The sequence below is a fragment of the Caloenas nicobarica genome, chromosome 12, assembly GCF_036013445.1.
Source record: "Caloenas nicobarica isolate bCalNic1 chromosome 12, bCalNic1.hap1, whole genome shotgun sequence".
Lineage (NCBI taxonomy): Eukaryota > Metazoa > Chordata > Aves > Columbiformes > Columbidae > Caloenas > Caloenas nicobarica.
The window spans coordinates 4913326-4938857 of record NC_088256.1 but is presented as its reverse complement, the minus strand read 5'-3'; the positions used below and the strand labels follow the sequence as shown (position 1 = coordinate 4938857).

At 40.8% G+C, this 25532-nt stretch overlaps 1 protein-coding gene across 2 annotated transcripts in view; it reads right to left on the bottom strand.

The window, feature by feature from the left end:
• Positions 1-25532, bottom strand: part of GRIA3 (glutamate ionotropic receptor AMPA type subunit 3) — a 145978-nt gene that overhangs the window by 105147 nt on the left and 15299 nt on the right. For both annotated transcript variants that reach the window (XM_065643717.1, XM_065643716.1), the window contains exon 3: positions 9904-10143. In XM_065643717.1, the coding sequence (XP_065499789.1) occupies positions 9904-10143 (240 nt within the window). The remainder of the gene's footprint in view (positions 1-9903; positions 10144-25532) is intronic.

The following is a 25532-nucleotide window of genomic DNA, read 5'->3' as shown; positions in this document are numbered from 1 at the left end:
TAAAATTCATGCCAGGAACTTTTCACTTATTTTTTTTTCTTTAGAGATTAATACTTAATCACTTTATGGAGGTATTTTTCACTCCACTGTACTACAGCAATACACTGTCTTCTGAAATACACGCTCACAGCGCTGTCCTACTGTCAATTGCAAGCAGCAGAGCTAAAAAAAAAAAAAAAAAAGAAGAAAAGGTGTGATTTTAAACGTCTCATGAGAAACCAGAGAAAAATCCATCTCCGTAAGAGAAAAATCCTTTAAGAACTCCTTAACCTAAATACAATATGAGGTCACTTTACATGCCAGCTGAGTGGGTTTGTCATAAAAGCATTCACATTTGTTTGTCTTCTACAAAGCATTCAAGTCATCTTTATGCTTACTGAGACAGCTGATATTTTCTGGAAAGAAAAAGGCATGTGGTCAAACTAGTTTGTTAAATTCTCTGGAGCCTGAAAAAAGAAACTACATCTAAAAGGGCCAAGTGTCACAAATGAAAGAAGGTATTGAAGCTATAACCAACGGATTCCTTCATATAAACTCCATGACAAACAACATTTAATTAACTACCTTAAATGCAAAGCTTCTTAGCAAGCCATTATGAGTTTCTTCAAATCCTCAAGTTTTTTTCTAGGTGAGAAGGGAAATTAATGGTAAAATTTAAGGGAATTCTTGTGTAGGAGTATGAAACACTGTTCTTCATTAGTAGCCATAGCCATTGACTTCCAGTATGACATTCTCCACCATCTCTTAAGTCAAAGCTCACTGTGCTTTCAACTCAACGAAGTACTTCTGGTCTTGTGCAAAGCATTTGATACTGTCCCGCACGACATCCTTGTCTCTAAATTGAAGAGACATGGATTTCATGGATGGACCACTCAGTAGATAAGGAATTTGCTAGATGGTCTCACTTGAAGAGTTGCGGTCTAAGTTTTGATGTCCAAGCGGAGACCAGTGACAAGTGGTGTTCCGCAGGGGTCAGTATTGGGACCGGTGCTGTTTAACGCCTTTGTTGGCAACATGGACAGTGGGATCAAGTGCATCCTCAGCAAGTTTGCTGATGACGCCAAGCTGTGTGGTGCAGTCAACATGCTGGAGGGAAGGGATGTCATCCAGAGGGACCTGGACAGGCTTGGGAGCTAGGAGCATGTGAACCTCATGAAGCTCAACAAGGCCAAGTCTAAGGTCCTGCATATGGGCTGGGGCAATCCCAAGCACAAATACAGGCTGGGTGGAGAACAGACTAAGAGCAGCCTTGAGGAGAAGCACTTGGGGTATTGGTTGATGAGAAGTTCAACATGACCCGGCAATGTGCACTCACAGCTCAGAAAGCCAACCGTATCCTGGACTGCATCAAAAGAAGCATGACCAGCAGGTCGAGGAAGGTGATTCTGACCTTCTACTCCACTCTCATGAGACTGCACCTGCAGTATTGTGTTCAGCTCTGGGGTCTCCAACATAAGGAGGACACGGACCTGTTGGAGCAAGTCCAGAGGAGGCCACAAAGATGATCCGAGGCTGGATCAGCTCTGCTATGAACACAGGCTGAGACAGTTGGGGTTGTTCAGCCTGGAGAAGAGAAGGCTCCAGGGAGACCTTATAGCAGCCTGCCAGTACCTAAAGGGGACCTATGAGAAAGCTGGAGAGAGACTTTTTACAAGGGCACGTAGTGATAGGACAAGGGGACGTAGTGACAGGACAAGGGGTAAGGGTTTTAAACTGATAGAGGAGAGATTTAGATTAGATAGAAGAAAGAAATTCTTCCCCACGAGGGTGGTGGAGGCCCTGGCACAGGCTGCTCAGAGAAGCTGTGGATGCCCCATCCCTGGAAGAGTTGAAGGCCAGGCTGGTAGGAGGTATCCCTGCCCATTACAGGGGGATTGGAACTAGATGATCTTCAAGGTCCCTTCCAACCCAAACCATTCTATGATTCTATGATTCCCACATACATAAGTAAAAGAAGATCAGGTTATGAACCCGCTGATCAGCACACCAAATCTTCCATCTGAAAAAGAGAACCGAAATGCCTTGCATGCCCCGTACAGGTATTGTCGATCTTCATTCATTGTTGTTTGAGACTACCAAATGAAAATAATTTCAAACGCACAAAGCCTTTAAAAAGCTAAGTTCTTACACGCCATTCACCCAGCATGCTATATAGTCCTGTATCAAAAGAATTTCAAACTCCATATGAAGCCTGTCTTTTGGTAGAGAGAAAAGAACGTGTCATTGCTTAGCTGAGAACCTGCTCTGGAGTATCTGAAACCACTTTATGAAAGGAGAACCTTTGATTTACTAACTTGTTCAGATACTCCATTTTACTCATATATTCCTCAAGCACTGGAGAAATCTCCTTTGTATTTGGCGTTTTCTACCACTTGCAGCTATTATAGTCATTCCATTAAGCCACAACAGCCTGTGCTCACTCCACAAAAGTTCTTCACCTGGTGAACGGTTCATTTGCCTGGGCTGAAGATCTTCTCACTATCACATCACGCTCACAAAAGTTGTGAAGTCTCTCATAGCATATGTAAGGACTCTGTTCCCTCATTGTGAATAAGATCAACCACTGTTCCACAAAATACCATGGGTCACAAAAAATAGCTGTCATTCAGATTAAAAATGAACTATTTCTAGGTGATGAAAGATGCATGGGAAGAGTAAACATACAGTCAAGATCCAGTGAAGGGACATAAAATCTGCAAACTTGGAAGAATACTAATATGATAAATATTGCCATCTTAATTGCATTAAGGTATAGGATGTCAAAATGTTTTTCCTTCAGAAAACATGTGATAACCAGAACATGCTACTCCACTGAAATAAGTAGTAAAGTTCACATACCAATGCAATGTTACACACCTCTCTTTTCGATACATACCTAAAAATTACGTCATCTTGATTCCATTACTAAATAGTGACACTTTCTGCAGTCCCACTCAAAGTACCAACCCCCTTACGCAGACTTTAAGTCACCAGACAGCTTGCACCCATGAACAGAATCAGCACAGCTCTGCAGGTGAGGCTCCCTGCCTTGCTCTGAGCATCCAGATGCCAAAGACACCAAAGGCTTCCAGTCTTCAAAGCTATGTTGCTTACACAGATGCAAAAAAAGTAAACTCAAACAAAGTAACTCTAAATAAACTCCTAAATCTGTCTGGTGAGGTGGTATAAATAAATAGGTGTGATAAAAATTTACTCGTAGCCCTTTTCATATAGGTCTTTTCCACAGCCTTCCTTTCTAGTCTAAAAAGTCCCATCTCCTCCCCAAGATCAACAAATTCCACCTCGTCTCCTCTGGTTCCAAGCAAAGCCTTTTACATCACCTTTAAGGCTGAGCTTTGTGCCAAGTCTTTGCCACTGTCTCAGAGCAAAAGGGCCAACAACCCCACTGATGTATCTTTTTAGCCCTTCCCTCCTCCACCTGCACTTGGAAACTGTCTTGAACTTCAGCTTTGTTTCAAGAAATCTGGAAATGTGAGATTCTAACCATTTAAGCCTTGCTGATACACACACAAAATCAACCGAGAACAAAAGCTTCAGCCACTTACATTACTTATAATAAAAAAAAATGTTATCACCATACCAAAAGTTGATAAAACATGCATATTTATGAAAAGACAAATATTTAAATGCATGCATTTACACGAGTCAGTTTATAAATATGATTGTTTGCAGACTTCATCTCTAAGGCATGAGTGAGTGGCAATGCTGCTAGTTCTCCTGTTTAGTACATAAGATATTCAGGGCCTCTGCTCATATTCCTGGGACTTCCAGCTGCTTTCATCAGGACCACGAGGGTCGCACACATCCTGCTTTAGGCTTCCAGAAATCACTTATGCAGGACTTTACCATTCATGCTCTGTACCCTGAACATTCTGGCTCAGTTTTACAGGCCGATTTCACATACAGTGAGGTCAGATTCTGATGCTCTCTCAGCAACAACTGGATTCACACTCGGCGTGAGTGAGGCTACCACAACAACCCATCGCAACACCGCGATGTGTGGATGGAAGAATGGATGATACCTCATCACCACTGTGCTGTCACACCAGGTTCTTGCTCTGGTGTTTCTGCTTCTCTTCACGAATGGGCTGACACGCTTCCCTATTCTCAGGGGCTCCATGAAATAAGACACACATTTGTAGCACATGTGCAGTTACTCCACTTGTTGGAAAACACTGCTGACAGAAGCGTGTATTCCAACAGCTTCAAGGGATGCTCAAGCCTTACATCTGGGCATCTCAACATCCAGCTGAACCCGCTGTGTATACACGGAGCTTGTAAAAGGGACAAAGCTTCAGCTTCAGCCATGAACTCTGTGCTGTTGGTCTTCAGCTGCATCTTAGTCTTGCCAGCGCGATACATCTCATGTTGGGTGACTTTCGAAGTTGACTCACTCCTCCTGTTCATAAGCTAGAAAAATTGCTTCAGTGATTAACAGGGGTAAGCTAAACAAATAGCAGCTAATGGGAAAGATCAGGAGAAAAATGCTTAAGGCTCTCAGTCTACCCAAAAACCAGCCAACATCCATTCTCCCACGCAGGGTCTCAGTGTTTGCTTGGGGAAGGATCAGTAAAAGGGCCTCCTTCTGTATCTGTGTACCACCGAGACCAAGATAAAAGGAGTCTGTATGAGACTTCAGAGATTTCTGAGGAAATAAATGGTGAGTGATTATCAAAAGCTAGATTTAACTGTTCAGGCTCAGATTATTCCTGAACACATTTAGGCAGTAAAGTCAAACAGTAAAACAATCCTGGAATATTTCAGTTAAGGTTCTGGCATGTTTCCTGAATGGAGCCTTAGTTCATCCATTATCCTGCTGAAAGCAACAAAGCAATGCGCCCTAAATAAGAATGTCGAGATTTGCCTCTTTGTCAGGGTAAATTACTTATATTTCATACAAACATTGCAAAGCAGTATCTACGACTTTCCATTCTACATAAATACAAATTCTAAGGCATTATAAGATGGTAAAATCACTCATTCCCAAAAGGCTGACAGTGAAAGAAACAGAGCATTTTCTTATTGCACATAACTACATGGTTCTTTAAATCTAAATAATGCATTTTCTACCATAACGGTCTTTACACTGTGTGTGCTCTGTATTGTACCAGAGCTTGAAAACTTGAACCTCCATCACATCGTTTCAAGCAAAGCCACGCAAAAGCTGCAACATTTTGTTGCCATGCTGCAAGTTGCCTTTCTGCAGAGATCATGACTTAGAAGAAAATTTCTGGATGGCAGTTACTGGAGCACACAATTCTTCAAACGTAGAGCTCTGTGACGCCTGTTCCTGTGATACAGAGGCCGAGCCTCAGCTCGGGAGGTCTTGCCAAGATTTTATTCCCTGCTGTGCATCTCCCAGTGTATAAAGAAGTAGAAAAGGAGAATGAAACAGCTCATCTACATAGCTATCTAAATGCTAGCAACCGATGTTGCCTACATGTCATCCCCGTGATCCCGGGCGGCTGTCCAAAACACTCTTGTAAAAGAGCCAAAGGACTCAGCGGAACCAAGGTTTGCAGTAACTTCTCCTTGTTTCATCACCTTTGGTGTTTTATAGGCTTCCAACATGCTTTGTATGTTCCACTATTCTTCACCACAGACTGATATTTATAGAAAATGCCAAGATTTTAAATCCTTTCGTACTTTTGAAAGTGTAAGCAAAAGACATCACATCAACCTTACAGGTGCCACTGAGAAGAATTAAACTGGTATAAACATACTAGCAAAGAAAATGTTTAATTTAAAAATTGAAGAAGTCCATGTTTAATTCTGAGAAAGCTCGAGCCAGCCTTAAATCCTTTTTCCTTCATGCAAGGGATTCAGACCAGTTCTTCAGCTAGTGGAATAACTCTCCTGCTCTGAAGAATAAACATGTCAATGAACAGCTCAGCTGTTGATTCTTTTGACATTTGACTGTTCCGCAGGTGCTGAATTCAGGGTTTACTAATGCTGGTGTAGCTTCTACCAGCAGTCTCATTTTTCCTCTTTACCGAAGAACGATCTGTATATAATAAATGAAGATAAAAGTTCCTGACACGCAGAAAGACAACACAGGGTTTAACAAATGATCTGTGTGGAAGGAGGAGTTCTTTTGCGCCTGACTGCTGATGGAAGGTTCTTATAAACAGGAGTCAGTCATTCTGTGTTGGATTACATTTTTCATCGCTATTTTCAGCAGAGACTCAGTTCACCAGAACACAAAATTCCAAAATCCCTAGGGACCAGGGTCTGTTTAGATTCCACGAAAATTAATCTTACCCCAGATGTTTCGTAAAAAATATTATGCTCTACATATCAGTAAATTTCAGTGCAACTCTTATTTCATCAAAAAGAAAAATAAATCCATCAAGTGAATTTTGTGGGAGATATAATGAGCCTGGTACTACATACTGCTTCTTTTATCAGCTCCAATCTCTCTTTCTCCAGGGAAAGCAGTACAGAAGTGTCTTGTCCTTTGATAGTAATAGATAACTAACCTCATTTTGTAAAAGCAGAACTAAACAGAAAAGTTATTCTTTGTCTTCAGCAGAAGCAGTGAATCAGACCTCATTGCCTTGTATTGAGCCTAATTTAAGGCAATTTGATGCTTTACACATAATCATTGAGAAGCTTACAGTTGTACCTTTTTGGTTTTTGGCTCTTCACCTGGCATTTCTTCATGCAACAGGGCACCAGAAGGTTTTATATTAAGAGAAATAGGACAGGTCATGTTTTCTGAAGCCATGTTTTCGGGCCTTCCGCATCCTTACCCATCCATTATGTTCAGGTCAAATGTTCGTATTTCTGTGGCAGTAAGGATTAAAGATGTAGTTGCTTTTAAAGCAGATACTTTCAACTCTTCTTAGCTGCATAACCTGAGGCTTTAGACAAGCACTTCCGTGACTCAGCCTTCATCTAGTCAGTGTCAACCAATAAAAAAAAAAAAAATTAGCCAACAATAACCCTATTTACCAAAGCTTTTTTGTTTTGTTTTGTTTTTCTTGATTTTAGGTATTGCTGGATAACTGTTGACAGACTGAATCAAAACCAAATGACAGAAGATTTTCAGCTTTAGAGAAGCAGTTGACTACAAAGTCATAAGGACTGATCTAGCTGTACCTCTGTCTAGGCTGAGCTCCCATTGTGTAGGGAGGTATCACACAAAGAAAGTCAATTCCCCGTCCTGCGATGACTCCTATGATCTGAAGGAAGAGGAAGAATGCTTGATCACATCACCGAATTCACTTGGTGCGATTTTGTTTAAATGATCTACATGACAGAAATCAACATCTTTGTGCACAGCAGGTACGACAAATCAAAGTAACTTAGGACAAAATGCCTGTGTTGTACTGACAGATGGGAAGTGAACAATCTGTACAAAACAGTGTTTCTCAGGCAAAAATAAACTGAAACGTTACTTAAGAAACATTATGGAAATCTAAATAAACAACAGCTTCAGTATAAAAATCTACCATACCATTTTTATAATTAAATGAGAAGTGCTTCAGACTTTCACGCAGCATCAAGATGACTACGAAAACCACAAGTTTACCTCTCCACACATTCACACCAGTGTCACTCTGGTCCATTGACTTCAGTGGAATAACATCTGATTCACAGTAACATAAAACAAGAGGAGAAACAGACCTGAAGACTGGAAATAAACCTGAGGTGTTTGATGAAACATAATCCTCAGCATGAGACGCAAAAGGTGACCTTCCTGACAAGTGCTACCCAAATTCTTAGTAGCTTTCTGTATGTAACCCCATCTCATTTCATCCTGACATAATCTTAATTAGTCTTAGTTCTACTGCAGAGAAGCCTACTGAGGCAGTTAGCACCATATAATTAATCAGACTTTTGCATGCATCACAGCAACCAACAGTGTCAAGTAACTAATGTGAGTTAATACAAACAGAAATCGGCCCTGCCTTTCGCTTTCACATGAACTAAAAGCATGTGGCATGGAATGAGCATATGACTACATGTTCTATACACTGCTTAATGTCCTTTATTCCCTTAGCAGCCATTTCTGAATTTATCATTACTCTCTGCAAATTACATTTTTTTTTTTATGCTGGTACTAGGGGAAGAACGTGCAATTTGGTATTTCTCTTAAATTTCAGTTTCTTCACAAAAGAGTAAGGCCAGCAACTGAAATAAGCAATGATAAGACATAATTCTTGCTGCTTCAATTCATAAATCTCAGATTTTATTTTTCTTTCTGTGTGCTTTAGCAGCTTTTAAGAAATTGAATTTTGCACCTGCACATAAATATACATTTCTGAGCACTGCTGCAACACTGAGTCATCTCATAGCAACAGACAATAATGTACTTACAAATACAAACATATGCAACGAACACACTAACTCATAGGATTAAAAGCTTCACCACCTATCTATATAATTGTAGATCTTAACTTTATACTATTGTTTGAGATGTATCTTTTGTCTTAATTGCAAGAGCCAAACATCACAGTATTGTGCCTAATGTCAACAAGGGGGAAACCATTTGATTACATGAATTAATGGCGAAGAAGAAAAAAGCCACTGCTAAGGAAAACAATTTTATAAAGCTGATTCTCCATTCCTTTAAGGTTAAACGGAAACAGTTCAATAAGCAGTATAAAACCATAAGAAGGCTTATTCAGGTTTCTATGTCATCTGTTATATGCTGCAGTATCCATATTTCTGGTAGTGGTTTTAAAAGATTTAAGAACTAATGGCATTCTTAACTTTTCCATACTCGTTCTTACTTGATCTCATAGTTAGCATTTTTCAATGCTAGAAATATTTAACATCTCCAATTTACTCAGAAAATTCTGAACTCTTGGCACTCACCTAGGCCAGACTAAAAATTACTGTCTTTCAACATACGGTATGTCCTTAGTTGGGTGATGCTATTAATCTTCAGTGTGAAAAGCACAGCCACTGAAGACTTGATCTTTAGATCTTTATCAATATGCAGTAGCCCAGGGTATCAGAACTTTGTCATGGGGGCTGGGAATGGAATCTGCGTTTCTCTGGCTCTATTCAGACCCCTCTGATCTGAAGGTGGTCTTGGAGGTGTTAATTACAAAGCTGGTGAGGGCAGTGGCACAACTACCTGATGCAAAAAGTGCTACCCAGGTGAAATCTGTAACCAAGTAAAACCCAGATGTTCAGAGCAGGTGGCAACCGCTGCTCCACAGAAATACACAAGATTCCTCACGCAAAATGGTTTCTGGTGCTTAGATCTGTTTCTGACAGGCTTGCTACCTGCTGCTTAGTAGTTAACAATTGTCTTAAGCATGGAAACACTGGTTTTAGTATGTTTTCATTTAGTAAAACATCTCTCTGGTCATTCTTGTCGTGTATCTAAATTCATCCCTGGATATCTATGTGACATATCTAGAGCATCTTTTCTCCAGCAGAGCCCTAATGCATCTTACGCATTTTATTTTTAGACTGTTATTGATGCCTAGACATCTCCGGAGTGTATCTTAGCATGGATTGTCTTTGTCCAGTGACAGGAGAAATGTGCATTTATGTAAAGTGGCGTGGGATTTGCAATGTCACATATAGTGGAAGGTCTTGCTTAAAAAGCTACTTCATACTGCCAACTTTTTTATTTTGCAAGAATTCAAAAACCCTGGCAAGCATTGAGTCTGTGGTTCCATGGAAACCAGGTATTCCAAATTGAATGCTTGCACTGCTAACACTATCCTCCAGACAGCCTCTTTAAACGATCAGTAATACAAAGATGCTTTTGTTTCATTCATCCATTTGTTTTAGTTTCTTCAGAATAAACTTGTTTTCTAGTACCATCAGAATGCGCTACCTGCATGCAAAAGAAAACTGGGATGGGCTGCACATACAGATTCTGGTAGCACTTACAGCAAGTTACGAAACAGGAAAATCACTTAAAATGACGGTGCTTACCCCGTTCTGTGTCATAGAGGTACACAAACTTTTCCCACTTATAATGAGTCAAGAGACTCAATATGGCTCCTTTTAATGCTGGCCGCATCTGGATGACAAACTGCACATCTGCATCTGTTGGGAAGCTGGGTGTGACGAAGGATGTGTGAAGGGCTCCGCAAAATGACGTCAGTGTGTTCATTGACATCTGGTCGTAGAATCCAAAGATGGCGTAAACTCCTCTGGAAAACTGTGAACAGACTGAAAAAGACAGACACGGGTGTTAGGATTTAACACACAATGAACACAGACAAAATTTCAAAGTAAATTTCACGTAAGTCTTCTAAGCAATCCTGAAATTATTTTGTATGATGCAGAAGATGGAATGAATTAATGAGATAATATACATTAATTTCAGTGTAGCTGTGAGTTGTGCCAACTTTGTCACAATTGAACTGGCCCGAGCACATTTTTGATTGCGATTTGTCCCGCTATATTGTTATAATCCACTAATCTCTCCATATTCTTTAAAAAGAAACATGGAATTGCATTGCTTATCTGTAAAATTCCATGGAAGGAGACTGCATCAGAGACAGCTCGATATGTGAGATGCTGGGGCTCTGCTCCACGATAAAGATCGTGCAACTGAAATACACTACAGCATAGCAGCGCTTCTACATCAAAACATTTCTGGACTGAGATGAGCAAGTCCCATTTGTAATGAAAGTAAGCTTCCCAGAAAAATGTTCATTCAACATTAACAATTTCACTTGTCAATAACTGCATTTAACATCAATTTTCAACTAGCCCCATTAACCACTTTTGCCAAAACGTTGCATATTTAACTTTGCAAAAAGCAAGGGGAAGTAATTACCGGTAAAGACGACATGATTTCTACATGGAAATATACAGCATCGTTACTTCCAAAAGTACCATCATGAAACATTTCCTACCATAAGTGCTACCATTTAGAATCACTAATGCCTGTTAAAGTAATTTTTAAAAGGATTCTCCACAATATCAGCTCATGACAGCATCATGGATAGCACCTCAAACAGGTAGCCAGGTGTGAAAATTCAATTTTCTTCCTGGAGATCCAGATGCAAAAATATAAATGCTATTAAAGAATTTCTTTAAGTGTTTAAGCCACTGCAACAGGACAACCAGTCATGGGTACCAACAGCTGGCGTAGACAGAAAAGAGATGCACATGAGGCACAGAGAGGGAATAAAAAGTAGTGATTTCCAAAATAAAAGTTTGCAGAAGTTCTCAACCACATTAAAGAAAAGATATAAAAGAAGTTACAATACAGCAATAATTTATTCCCAGAGGCACGACTGAGGAATTAAATACACTGTTTCAAAAGGCATTTTGTTAAACTATATTCCAGCAGGATATAAAGTAGAAAAGCTACCATAAAAACTATCGGCTAAAGTAACAAATAAAAGGTACTATCAGGTGAAAAAAGGGAAAAATAAAGACTACGGTAAAAAGCGTGGCAGTCTCCAAATCATTTTAATGGCATGTAAGCCCTCTAACTCCATGGGAATAGTCACTGAAGTGGGGCCAGCAGAGCTGGGTGTCCTCACATTCACTCAGTACCTCACAGATCAGGCTTCTTTTACATATTTATTAATGGCCTAGTTTACCAGATTTTTTTCTGTAGATTCTCTCCTGCGCAGAAAGCAGAGAAGAGCAAGTATTTCAGGAAACATCCTTTCCTGCAATGGAAACAAAACGTATTCTCAAATGTGTCCTGACCCTAAACTCCCAGAGTATTTCAAATGATCTTGGGTTCACCTGTAATTTCCTATCGGGTATGAAGTATAAGGCTCAGGAATACTTTTGAGCTGTGACTCGAGTGAAATTTCTCAGATTTACAGGGACACAGTATCTGAAAAAAAGAGTCACAAGGGGGCTCGGTAGAGAGAACAGGTGCAGTGCTAAAGGTAACCCACAGCAGCTGGCTCCAGTATGGACCAGTTCCTCTGCATTGTGCTGGGAACCAGCTGAGAACTGGTCCAGTTTGTGCTCTTTCTTGTTCTTATGGCACCCAGGCACCACAGTCAACGGTTTGAAAACGGTTCGTCTTTGTCCTTTGGACAAAATACTGACTCTCACGGCTATTTTAAAACACTGAAAACACTGAATTAAGGTGTATCGATTTTCATAGAAGGCTGAGATCATTTACGCAAAGAGCCCATTATCAATTTGTGAATAATCTCAGAAAAAAAATTAGAGTCTGTGAACAACCTGACCGTAAGCAGGACCTTCTCCAAACACCACCTAATAGCCAGCACAGAGCATCCCAGCGCAGGTGAGAGCATCTGGTTTGGCCTTTCAGATAGTTGCAATTTGTGTTCCTAATAAGTTTTCCTTCCTAAAAATATCTTCTAACAATTGCACCTTTCTGCCCAGTCTTAGTTCCCCTGATTCAGGTTTGTATTCACTGCAGATCTTCAGGACTTAACACTTTTACAGTCTATCTGTATTCTGTTAGTTTTGAAAAATCTTCATCTCTTAAGCTCCTCTGCTTATTTCTTACAGCTTACGCTTCTTGACCATCTATTCTGCATGCACTGGAGAGTGCCAATTCAATTTTACTGGCCCATTTAAAAGGCAAATAAACCTTTGTTTTTATAAGGAGAAGCTAAAAGGACAGTTATCTTGGACCTCAATGTTCATTTGCATTTTTGAACTCACAATTTTGTTACAATTTTGTAGCATTAGGTCTTTTGTTCAGTTCGTGCCTAATCTCCTATGTGATCAGATGAAACTACTGAACATCCATGAACCCACTGAACATCCATGAACCCATAGCCATATTGTTACTTGTTTTCCAAAACCCAAACAATTGGTTACGTTCATTTTAATTACATTACTATTCTAACATCACTGATCCATACCCAAATTTTTAAAAAGGCTAACTAAACCTTAACTTTAAGCTCTTTTTACAAACTACTTTCTATTGACAATCAGAACAATCCTCATGCTCCAGTAAGAATTTCGGTATTTTTCCTTAATTAATCACAGCTGATAGATGTTTGTTTTTCCCTATTTGAAAAATGCAGATGGTTAAACACATACTTTGGCTGTTAAAGAAGTGATTTAAACAAATCCTGATGCAAGCCCATTCCTCAAAAAAAAATTGTTGTTTTTTTTTTTTTGCTGAGCTATGCCTTTATGAAATTGCTCTTAATTATAGTTATTAATACCGTGGATGCGCATCCATTTCCGAGGATGGCACACAACCAAGTCCCCTTATAACCTGATCTGAAAAAGTTGCAACCACCACAAACAAGGAACGAAGGTCCTGAGCACAGTTATCCAACAGGAGATCATAATAACCCATTACTTTGGCATTAGGTGCAAGGTGAGTATTCATTAATGAAGACTCAGCCTGGGCCTGTTCCCAGAGTAAGGCAGCTGCCACATGCCATCATTTTCAGGAGAGCAAGGGGTGGCGTGACAGAAGCCTGTGAATTCTCAAGTGTGTCGAGGAAAAGATAAGGAACTTTCAGGTGGTGACAGCCTGGTGTTTCCTGCCAAGGATGGAAAACACTCGGAGCCAGAGTGATCACAGTGGTAAACGGAATTTCATTTAAAAACCCCCCAAATCAAAACAAACCACAAATCCAAACAAACCAACCCACAAACACACTCCCCCCAAAACAAACAAACCATCAAATAACAAAAGCAGACAAGAACTCAAATAAAAATCATCGTTTCTGTACTGAATAGCAGCTGAGCCACCCTAACCATCAGTGTAACTCAATGAACCCCAGAGCCTCCTGTTTAACCAGCAGCTCCATCCTGCCTCCAGTCAAATCAGCCCCACCACAGAAACTTGCTAAGATTAACCAAATGTGATTTTTTTTTCACTCGGATCCCAGGAAGGCTCCAGGCCAGAGTCTCCAAAGATGCCCCATTTCACGCAAGTTATTAGACGTTTTGTGTATTTTTAAAATTAATGGTTTTGCTTTCTAATGGTATTTAGTTCTTCTGCCTTTTAGTGACTGTGAGTATTCCTGACACAGCACGGCTGTACGCACTCTGACATTTCTACCATCTATTGCCCAGAAGCTAGAGTCAAAAATTCTCCAACACCTTTTCTTTTTTTACCACTTTCAGCTCTTACTACAAACAACTGAAGCATTACTAGGAAGATTTAAAAGTAGGTTTGGATTTTGCTTGTTTAAAGAAAAGATGTATAAAGCCAACAAAAGAAAATATGTTAATGGGTGAACCTTAATACACCGTTTCCACTAGATGTTACCGTTAAGGACTGACTTGCAGAAGTTGGGAGGATCTTCCTGGCGTGGCAACCAGTGCCCTGTGCCCAGGGCTGTAACAGCCTGGACGTTCTGGAGTCAGGGGCTGGAGGTTACAACCCCTTGGACACCACTCCTTCACTACCGTTTGTACAGACAAGTAATTTCCCCTCTGTTCGTATAAAGCAGGTCTGACAAACCCGCCCCGTGTCATAGGTGTCACTGGGCATCACGCAGCTCCGTGGGACGAGCACAACCACAACTTACGTTACTGCACGTTGCTCATACCAGTTCCTCGGGTTTGTGTTCTGTGTTTCCCTCAGCTGTGAAATCATTTTATTCCCTCCACTTTCTTCTGCCAGTTGTCTTGGATTCCAGACAATTCTCCCCGCCAGGCTCTGCCAACAGACTAATGGGACTACTTTATAATGGAATAATACGCAGTGCATCTCAGAGCAGTTGCTATTTTCTGTCCAAGGCTCCATCCTATGACTTCCTTACTGTAATAATGCAAGGTTTATCATTAACATCACTTCATACAGAAAGCACACAGGTTCGCAGAGAGACCGACAATGCCTCTCTTGCTTTCACAGAATCACAGAATTCTTTCCCTTTCGTTTCAAAACACTGAATGAAAAGGGACATTCTCTACCTTGAGCCCTTCGACCAGCACAGCAACTGCCCCTGAATGCAGAAGGAGCTACTTTGGGTGGGTCTCCAGACAATTAGGCTTGAGACCTTCCTTTAAAGATAAATTCATCACACTAAAAATTAAAAATGAAATGAACTGCATTTACTTAAGGCAAATAAACCTAGATTTACATATAAATTGATAAGACACCGAATTCTGTCAAGAAGAAAATATTCCACTGAGCTGTCTAAAATTCAGCTGAGAAAAGAAGCATTTCTGAAAACATCAATTTCTGAAATAGTTAATAGTGAATATTCTTGGTGGTGGGAGGGAACCAAGAAATTACAGCTTGGAATTGGATATAAATCCTCCTGAGATATTGGCTATAGCATCACTTCTTATCCTACCTAACAAAGGATGTGCCCTTGCAAACATAAAAACATCTCTCAAAACATACAAACAAAACAAACCCCAAACACAGAAAACAAAAAATAAAACAACAGCAACAACAAAAACACACACACGCACACAAAACCAACCCGAAACCTCACAGCAGAGATCAAAAGTATGATTTACTCTCATTACTTCATTTATGGCAACAGTTTTCTCAGTGATATAACTGCAGCGTGTTTATTTAGTTCTTTTTATAAAGAACTACTCAGCTTGCTTCATTCTATTTGCCTTCTTCAAACATAGACACTTCCTTCAGTTTGCATTTCTTTTTAGAAGAGCAAATAAAATAAAACCAGTACGTTCAGGCACTGGGAGGGAAGCATTATTAAATTACAAATGAAAGGCATAAGGATTAATCCATTCGTATTGTATTTTACAAACCATTTACTGGAAAGCAATCCAAAACAAACGTCCAGATCCAAGCATCCCCAAACACTCTCTGGTCAAGATCCTGTTCCGGATGACTTTTGTCACCCTATCATGACTCCATCACACATTGCTGAGTCTTTCTTTCTTATCCACTTTTCAGGGTGACTTTGGCATCCTGATCACAAGTACAGCTCCTGGGTGCTGGGTGCTGTACAAATACAGGACCACAACCCTGGTTTCCTTCAGTATGCCCAATTATTTATGACATACATGACTCGACTCATTAAACTTTACACATTTTGGCCTTTATATATACTACTAGAGTCAAATAAAAGCCTAACAATGCACATGAATTTTCTGCGTGCTGGATCTTCCGTTCGCACTGAAACATTTGTGTGCATTTTATGAGCGTATGAAAAATGCCAGCTTGCAACAATAAAAATAGGCCACTTAGGCTGCCACAGTGCCAGCAGGAACACCAGCAGCACGGAGCCTCGTGCACACCCTGATGCCAAGAGGTGCTGCCGAGACCTGCATCAGCTGCTCGGGACAAATGCACATCTGAAGTCGGATCCTTTTAGACAGAAAGGCTGACAAAAGACAGTTTCAGAAAGCACTCAGAGAAAGGTACCTTCAGATCTGATGTACTTTGTCCAGTAGCATAACTTTACTCGGATAAAAGGTAAACCAGGACCAAAACCTCTGCTCCCAAACTGCCACTTTGATGTATACGCAAATAAAAGCTTTGGTATTTAAAATAACTAGCTAATATATTTAAAATGTCAATAACAAGGGCATCCTTGAGCTACAAACTATAAGACAGACGGAAAGTCAGGCTGGACACCACCTGGATTGTCCTGAGCAAGCTGTGCTGAGCTTTCTGAAAAGTGTTCTTCATCCGGGCAGAGAATGTACTGCAGGTGGCCTGAGCGGCTTGGAACGGGCTACGCTACTTGTGCTGCTATTACCCACTTGCTTTTTGTTCAGTTCCCAAGCTGCTTCCAAAGCTAAGATCATGCAGAGTCTGAGCCACCCCTGCTTGTGGGTCACTGGCCACAAAGCTAAAAAAGAGGAAAAAATGTGAAGAACCTTGATGAAATTCAAGCACAAAGCAAGTATCTATCAAATGAGCACCTACCAAATTAAAATGTATATTTCACTTTCCATGAAAAAACCCAAACATCTCTGTACTTACAACACATTTCTGATGGTGGAAGAAACACAGGAGTCAATCCAACCTGTTCCAAGGAAAAGTATCGGCCCCTTATCAGTAGGTCCAAATTATAAAAAGATTTTGTTTAACTGGAATCACTACTACATGGGGTTTTTTTTTAAAACACCATGGATTTGGAGTTCTATGAGAACATTCCTTCTGAAAGGCTCTGAATCAGATTATCATGGCTCAATTGGAAGAATAATCTGGTGAAGCTTGAGGGGAACAAAACAGGGGTTTAAAGCATAAAATGGACTAAAGGCGAGAGGAGATAGGTACATGCCATACAAATCAACGGATTTTTTTTGAAGATAATTTAAAAAATATGTTAGGTATTTGAGGACTATGCTTAAGTATGTGCTATCAGAACACTGCATTATCCTCCTTGTGTCTTCACAAGATGGAGTTCAAGCTCTCAGATCAGGCACCACGAATTATAGCCAGATTTTCTATTTTTAAAGCCATCCTGGCAATCCACAACCTCCTACTGTTAACAGACCACTTTCCATCCTAATCCCACCACCCCCACAAGCTGCTCACAAGGGAGAATTCCTTTCAGAGCTGAAGGGAAGACATCAAACACACACTATGCAGTTTAAAACAAAAACCTCTTGGAAAGAGGACTTGTGACACCATTGCAGAACTCGGATTTAAACGCTGTAGATTTGTGTTATTTATGAGCTCCTTCCACTTACTGCTGACGCTGGTCCTGACACCAGAGGAGATACTTGTAGGAGGAGCAGCAAGAGGCTTCTCTTCATAGCGAGTTAAACTCACCGCTGGGGGGGCATGGGAGGCATCGGTATTTGCCTTTTGTGCTTTGACGAGGAGACGTTTCTGCTCAGTTTCTCCAGGACAATCAACGCCTTGCCAACAACAGCAGCATGTGCAACACCAACACTCTGCTCCTGATGGGCAGCTCCGCCACCCTGGACGCTCAGGAGTTCAGGCACCAGCCTCAAGTTCAGCGACTTCATGTGTGGATGCAAAGCAGCTCCCTGAGCTTTTGCCCTTGGAGAAAAGGCTTGGTCTATCCTATAGACATAACCACACACTCCTTTCTCCCTGAAGCACGGAAGATGAGCTAACACCTGTGTGAGGGAGGCAGAGGACCCGGCAAAGTTTTCCCAAGGAGAGTTTAAATATAATCATAGCAAACAACGATCATTTGTGTTCTTCACATCCAAGACTCCAACTCGTGTTCCAGGACTAATCTCTGCAGAAACACAGTGTGCATGCAACACAAATATCTAACACACTCAAGTTAAATAACTTGCTTCCATCTATTGCGCCACTTGAAATGTGTTTCATTTTAACCTAGTGTGTTATGCCAGCATGTTGTGATCACTTTGGATTGTAACCGTATCTCCTATTTTCTGAAGGAATTTTTCTAACAATCTCGGCCAGAGGAAAAATATGAGAAACCCTATGCTTTCAAAGGTTATTAAGTTATAAAACACAAGGAAATTTAGCAGCCATTTACTCACAGGCAGCCACTATACTCTACTAATATGCATATTTTAATAAACACATTGTAACATTTATAGTTTAACATAAAATCATGAATGTTCCTACAATTTTATTCAAAGTAATAAGAGTTCCACAAGCCATTAAGCACTCTGCCTTGGAACAAAAAGACATGTTCAAAAATCGTTTCTAATGTTAATTTGACAAGATGTGGTAGACCAGGGACTATCCCACTAGCTGTTGTTACCATCTTCTGAGACAATCTATCTCACATATTTGATTGATACTTTAAACAAGAGGCTAAGAGAAAAGCAAGCGCCTTTTGGTATGAAGAAGAACTAAGTCACACCCATCAGAACACGGCAGCATTTTGCAGCTGAGGACGTCAGGCAGAACAGGGGATTGAATGAGCGCAGCTGTTCAAGGCGATGGCACCTCAGAGCTGCGAATGAGCAGCAGTGATCTCCAGCGCTGCGATACTCCAAGGGATTTCTTATTTCACTGGAACACCCCAGTATGGAGGAAGTAGAAAGGTGAAGGCATATTATTAAATGTATGCTTGTTCAGCAGATCCTTCCCTAAGTGATTTCAGAAGTTGACTTCATTCTGGGCCGCTGTGGTGAAAGGCAATAAATCAAAACAAACCTCTGGCAGTGTGATGAAAGATGAGCTGAGTCTGCTGAGGTGGTACCATTTATAGGCCTGTGGGGATATATCACAGAGGATGAGACGGGAGAGGCAAAGTGGCAAACACACCTGGAACCACTGAACTGGGTAAAATTCACCATGAGCTGAAGGCCAGGATGAAGGCTGTCCAAGGAGAAAAGGGATGCTATTGCCAAAACAGCAGCTGCGCAAGCAGCCTCCTGCTCCGGAGGGTTTCCAGTTGGCTCTGTGTATGCAGAGCATGGTGCTGGCTGACAGACAGCCCAGTTTACCCAAAGCAACAGTCCCTAACGCCTTCCTGGAGGCTCTGCAATAGTATTCCAGCAAGCGCCGTCACTGCCAGCACATCTTGGAGCAGAGGACTAGATTTCATATTTCCGTATCTCCTCGCCCTGTTTACTCGAGGTTCACGGGGCTGTGCAATTCTGCCTCTCACCTTGTGTCTCACTGCTGTCACCTTATCAGGCTGAGAGACTTCAGAGGAGTTCATGCAGAAGAGGAAAGAGAATGGTTGTGAAAACCTGGCCTCGGCAGCCAGGGATATCATCTGAAGATGCTCCTTAGGGGTTCAAGCAAGTACCCACCAACATCATTGGAGAAGCTTCCACGGACTTCATTGAGAGCTGGACTAGAGCCGAGAGGGCCATTCAGTACATGGAAAGAGCAAACTACAGAACTGCAAAACCGAAATCCCAGCTTCCCTTACAAAAACAAAAGCACCCCCCCCATCTGGTTTTATTCTTGGTATCATTTCTACCTGCCTTACAGTCCAAAAAGTCCTTCTTGCTACCAGCCTCTTGGACCTTCACAAGCACATCTAACAGTAATTCACAGACCAGTACCCTCAGCTAAGCCAGTGCATTATTTACAGGGAACAAGAAGAATATTATTCTGTATAAATTATGCATAATCACTATTTATCAAGCTGGGTTAATTGGCACATAACAAAGGAGTTGTCTGGTGCACAGCTGAATAATGTGGAAGCCAAAATTGATGGAAATGGTACAGCAAAAGCGTGATTATGAGAGAAAAGTTACACTGCTACATGTTCATTCTTCACCGACTGCTGCCCTTTCCAAGGAGGTGGGGCCGGGCAAGTGAGACAGGCCTAGGTCAAAATTGTTCCTTAATCTCAGAGGGTTTGGACAGATTGTGGCAGCTTTAAATTCTGGTTCAAAGCCTGCTCTCAGCCAGTTGTATAGTGAAATGTTAACCTGGTGCAAATCCACTGCTTTCTGTGCTCCATGAGACCCTGCTACGTTCACACACAGAGAACAATCTCATTAATCATCAGCAACAGCATGAGACTGATGGCAATAGAGAAGTGGAACTCTTCCCACATCTTCTCTCGACAAAGAAGAGCTAAATGCTTCATACCAAAGCCAGACAAGCAGCCCTTTGGTTCTACTCAAGAGGTCCTAGAGGTCCCATCAGAACCCTGGTGTGTCACGAGACAGAGGCAGTGTGGGGCAGCACCTGAATTTCTCTAGAACCGCACACACCTGAAGAACCACAGCTTGGTCAAGCTGCTCCTACACACACAAAATTGCTTCTCTGACACCAGCATCCTGCAAAAATACCGCGTAAACTTAGGAAGGAGAGGAAAACTGAGGCAGGGGGAAGTCCAAAACAACAAAGGAACCGCAATGCTATCCAAGTCTTTTCTGGTCATGGCAACAAAAGCTCTAGTCCTTATGGCAGAAAGTAAGTATGAATTTCTAAAGAGCAATGTGCTGTGGATCCTGCCCCCAGTAAGCGCCGCTTCAGTGACCCTTCCACAGCTCTCAGTCAGTCCTTGCCGTGCCATAGGAATCACCAGTTCAAGCTCTCACATCAGGCACCACGAATTATAGCCAAATTTTCTATTTTTAAAGCCATCCTGGCAATCCACAACCTCCTACTGTTAACAGACCACTTTCCATCCTAATCCCACCACCCCCCCAAGCTGCTCACAAGGGAGAATTCCTTTCAGAGCTGAAGGGAAGACATCAAACACACACCATGCAGTTTAAAACAAAAACCTCTTAGAAAGAGGTTTCGGGGTTATCGTTCAGCCAAGGAACAAGCAGAAGAGTCTCACCAGTGTCTCAAATACCCAGATCAGTACGAAGTTGGGGGATACAGCCTTAAAATGGCAGCGTGTATCTCTATGGCAGTAGTCGCTATAGCAAATCTGCCAGCAGCAGACAGCTGAATCGGAGCATTCGGGGTGAGAGGTGGCAATACAGTTCACGGTGTCAATGACGGCTCCCAGCCAGCGGCACGGCTGCTGCAGCTCTGCAGAACGAGCGCTTTCCACACAGCCATTGTCAGCCTGCAGGCCTGTCCCCATTGCTGGTTATCCCTCATGTGCAGCATCACCTGTTCCGGGAGGTGAACGCCTGAACAAAACCGCACCGAGGAGAGGAAGGGTCTTACCAAGAGACTGCAAACTGGGGAGAAACACTGGGACAGTTCTGGGTGACACCGCCAGGCTCTGCGGGTCGGGGAGCCCTTCTTCACAGATGTAACCATGGGAGGAACTGCTTCATGAACTTGATGAACTCGATTAATTTTTCAGCTCCCTTTTAAATAGGCTTTAAAAAAAAAAGCAGCTCGCTGTGTACAACAGAATAGAAACTGATATGTGACTCCAGTTAGAGACTATAAATAACACCTTAAAGTCAACATACTCGTGTCCTACCAAATATAAACACAAAATTTCTGCTTTACTCATTTCTTATAAATTAATTCGCAATATCTTGCAGGTTTTATAGATTAATGACGCTGAATTTTAACTTCTGTTAAAACAAGAGAAGCATTCACGTCTCTCAGCAAAAATCAGCTCATTACAAACTTAGGTTTGAAAACAGGAAATCTGTCTCCACACACACACACATCTTATGTAATTCTATAGTGCCTATCAAAATAGCAGACAACAGAAACTATTATGATAATGTGTCTATTTGTTTAAATTAATACATCATACGGAGCTAATGCTGGGCTACTGTTAATGAATTTTCCTAATCTGACTTTTGAACAGACCTCCTGACAGTGTCAAACTTTTCAAAGCGGCCCATCAACAGATCCTTTTGGACTTGAAAATTCTGTAGGTCTTGGAATAGATTTATTTGGTGAACTGAGGTAGTAAAGCTTTTCAGATAGATTAATGGACTAAGTGAAGTGTCTCTCCAGACTATAAGAGAAGGCACAAGAGACATCATTTTCCAAGAAATGTCAGTTATAGGCACAGAAGACTTCTTTCTACTCTGATTTTCTCTGTATATTTTCCACTTACATGAGCCAGTCCAAGCCCTCCTTCCCACTGGCAACGTTATCAGTGAGACAATACCTTTCTATAACAAAAATAGCATAGAAACTTGCATAAGAAAAATGAATTTGATAACAATAGAACGACTTTCTCATAATAATTTAATAAATTGAAGACACGAAGATTTAAATCCTCCAGTAGAGCTGCACAAAAAGGACTGATGAATTCATCAGCTCTTTCAAGCTTCCCAAAGAAGCCCAGACAACATTTCTTACCTTCTGTGCTACAGAGATCACCTACAAAAAACCCGGGCATTCAAGTCCCTCCACTATGCCGTTCTTTGCCTCTGGAGCTAAACTCACTGTTGAATCTGCAGTAAGTAAATATGAAACATATAAAAATATTCCAATTTGTTTTTAGTCTTTCTCATTAGAGTAATACACTTCTAACACCCTTTCTGGTTAGGAGCATGTGAACCCTGAAGTTACTGTATGGATATACAGCAAGCTACCGACCTTTATAGTTTCCCACTAAAACAAGAAAAGTCTGCAAAAATATGCCAGCAAAGCAAAGGCAGTCAGTCTGTCAGCAGCTTTAGTTAAGTACTGTCAGTCCAATATTTCAAGAAGCCTTGAGACCTACAGAAAACATATCAAATTAACCAAATCACAGACTCCGTGAACTGAAAATTCCCAGATTATTTTGTAACCAACAAAATTATTTAAAACCAAACAAAATCCACCCCTTCCTGGCTCTCCAATTTTCCATAGCTTATTGCAACTACTCCTAAATTAAATCCTATTGAAGGTAACCTATTAAGGAAAGCAACCAGGATTTGAGTTACTGTATTGGAACACCTTATTTTTCTTTGTTCAAGTAGTAAATCAATATTATCCCCGCTTCTTTTTCTCATCCTCTTCAATGTATCTGTTCCATCCTCAGCTGGATACAAAGTCAGTTTTTACAGATCATTTTCAAGGCCTCGCACTCAGCCCAGCGCTCTCAAAATTTTTTATGGACTTAACAGCATACTTCTATATACAGTTCTTTCTCTTTTTCTTGTTACTGTATAAAAAATGAAGACAGAAAGCGATAGGACTAACAACCAGAGAGATGCAATCCTGCAACAAGTTAGAAACTGCTGCTACTTGTAAAAATAAATGAGAAAAAAAGAAGAAATGCTTTTTCCCTCTGGTTTATTCCAATGACAGTCATGTTGGTACTATGAGCAAAGACAGCAGGAAAGACAATTTCACACAGAGTAGATGTAACCCATAAATTCGCAGTGTCTCTATAAGCACAGAACCTTTGGAATTATTTTCTGGTTTAATCTATGTTCGATAAAAATCTTTCATCCCATCAAAATTCTCAGGTTTTACATGGATTGAGATGGTGGCCAGCGGATAGGAGCCTCCTCTTTACTCTGGAGGAATTAAATACTCCGAGTTTGTCGTCTTGTTTTGTTGAGGGACTACGGGAACAGAAAGAGAGATTGATAGAAGCAGGATAATTTTGTAGCCGTGAATATACGGATATACACTACATGCTACTTCCAAAAGAAGCAAGTATGATTTAATTTCTGTTCTTCAGAAAGAAAACCTCCCTTCCATAAAATCTACCGGTGATACAGTAACTGAAAATCTTTCAGAACAGCACCAGCAAACGCACCGAGGTTGCGCCCTAGAAGAGAGTACTTTAAAGCAATTTCGCATCTTAGAAAGAAGCACAATTTAACTCTCTTGCCTCTGGATCCTTTTCTAAGGTGAGGTTTCCCTTCACTTACTTGGTCCTTTCCTTCCCCCTTTGAAGCTCCTCAGATCATTCTCAAATAAAAAAAACACCCTGCTATCACACCATTAACTTTGAATAAAAACATAACATGGAGTATATTACCAGGGAGTAAAGAGAAACCATCAAATGGTCACAATAAAAATATTTTCTTCTACCAAAAGGACAGTTCAAACAAATGTAAGTACGTACAGTACCTAGGATTTTCATGACTTCAGCTAAGCAGAATAAATTTGCTGGGTCAAGCCAATAAATGAAACTAATCACGTTGTACAGAGCTGCAGTCTTCTGACAAGTCACATTCTGAAGTTTCTTTCTAAAAACGTTGTATCTACAGAGTCCACTCAAAATTCCCGAATGAGGGAGAGAATCCAAAGCACAGTCAGTTAATTAGAGCCAGCGACGTGGGAAACGTGAGATCATTAAATTCTTCTCCTAAAAGATCTATCTCTGAATATCAGTTTTGGGAGAACAGGAGAAGGAAGTGAGAAATTCATCTCACCCTGTAAAACGTAACTCACCTTTGTGAGACTCTCCTCAGGAATCAAACAATCATATTGTTGTGTAGCTTATTAAGAAACATCACTGACTACAGTAATACTACACAACGATGCTGCTGTACATATAATTTTAAAATTTTTGTCCTTGATATAAGCAGATGTTGTGGCACAAATAGGAGACGTGCATTCAATCCCTGACGCAATTGCCGTGGAAAAGAATAAAAACATAGCTATAACTATGTTTCATTGATTTCAACTTCGGGGGCTTGTTCTAACTCATTTTGTTCCAATGACGGGACAGAAGCTGCCGCCAAAGGACCATCTGCTGAGCTTCCCTCCAGTGAATCCCACAGCAAAAGCCGATGTGATGGAGCAACCCAGGCAAGAGGGATCCACACCATTAAGTAAGCGACAGAATGAAGGATGGAAAACTTTTGAGGGAAAGTGTAGATGAACACAATCACTGCGTGACTTCAATTTTTTTAAATAAAAAAAACATCAGAGAGACGAAGGTATTTGCTGTGAAGCCAGAAGACTACTGCTGTATGCACTGCAAACAGGGCTTGCCTCGAGGTTTTATTTGATTTTAAAACGAAAGTGTGGTAATAGAAGAGATTTAAATGGTCTCTTTTGTATCTGCATCTTCTAGGAAATCCTTTACTCATTTAATAAAATAAAATTTTCTCCACCTCCACAGCAGAAGATTGTTTAAACCAGTTAGCACCTGTTGGGGTTTCATTGTGTCAGCTCATTTCAACATAAATTTGTTAACTGGCTGTTTCTAATGAAGGCACTGTAACACCCTTCAGAGTCTGATACTCTATTCTGTATTCCTGCAAGCAAGTTTTAATACTTTTGAATTAGGATTAAGAAAAGCCTATGCATGCACTGCCTATAAGGACATATAATTCAGTGTATCATTTCATAACCCAGCTGTCAACAGAGGCAACATTTTTATAATACATGTATTGTACGTGTGCCAGTATGAGATGAATAGTCCTGTAACTATAATCAATACCGTTCATTCAAACAACTGGCAGTA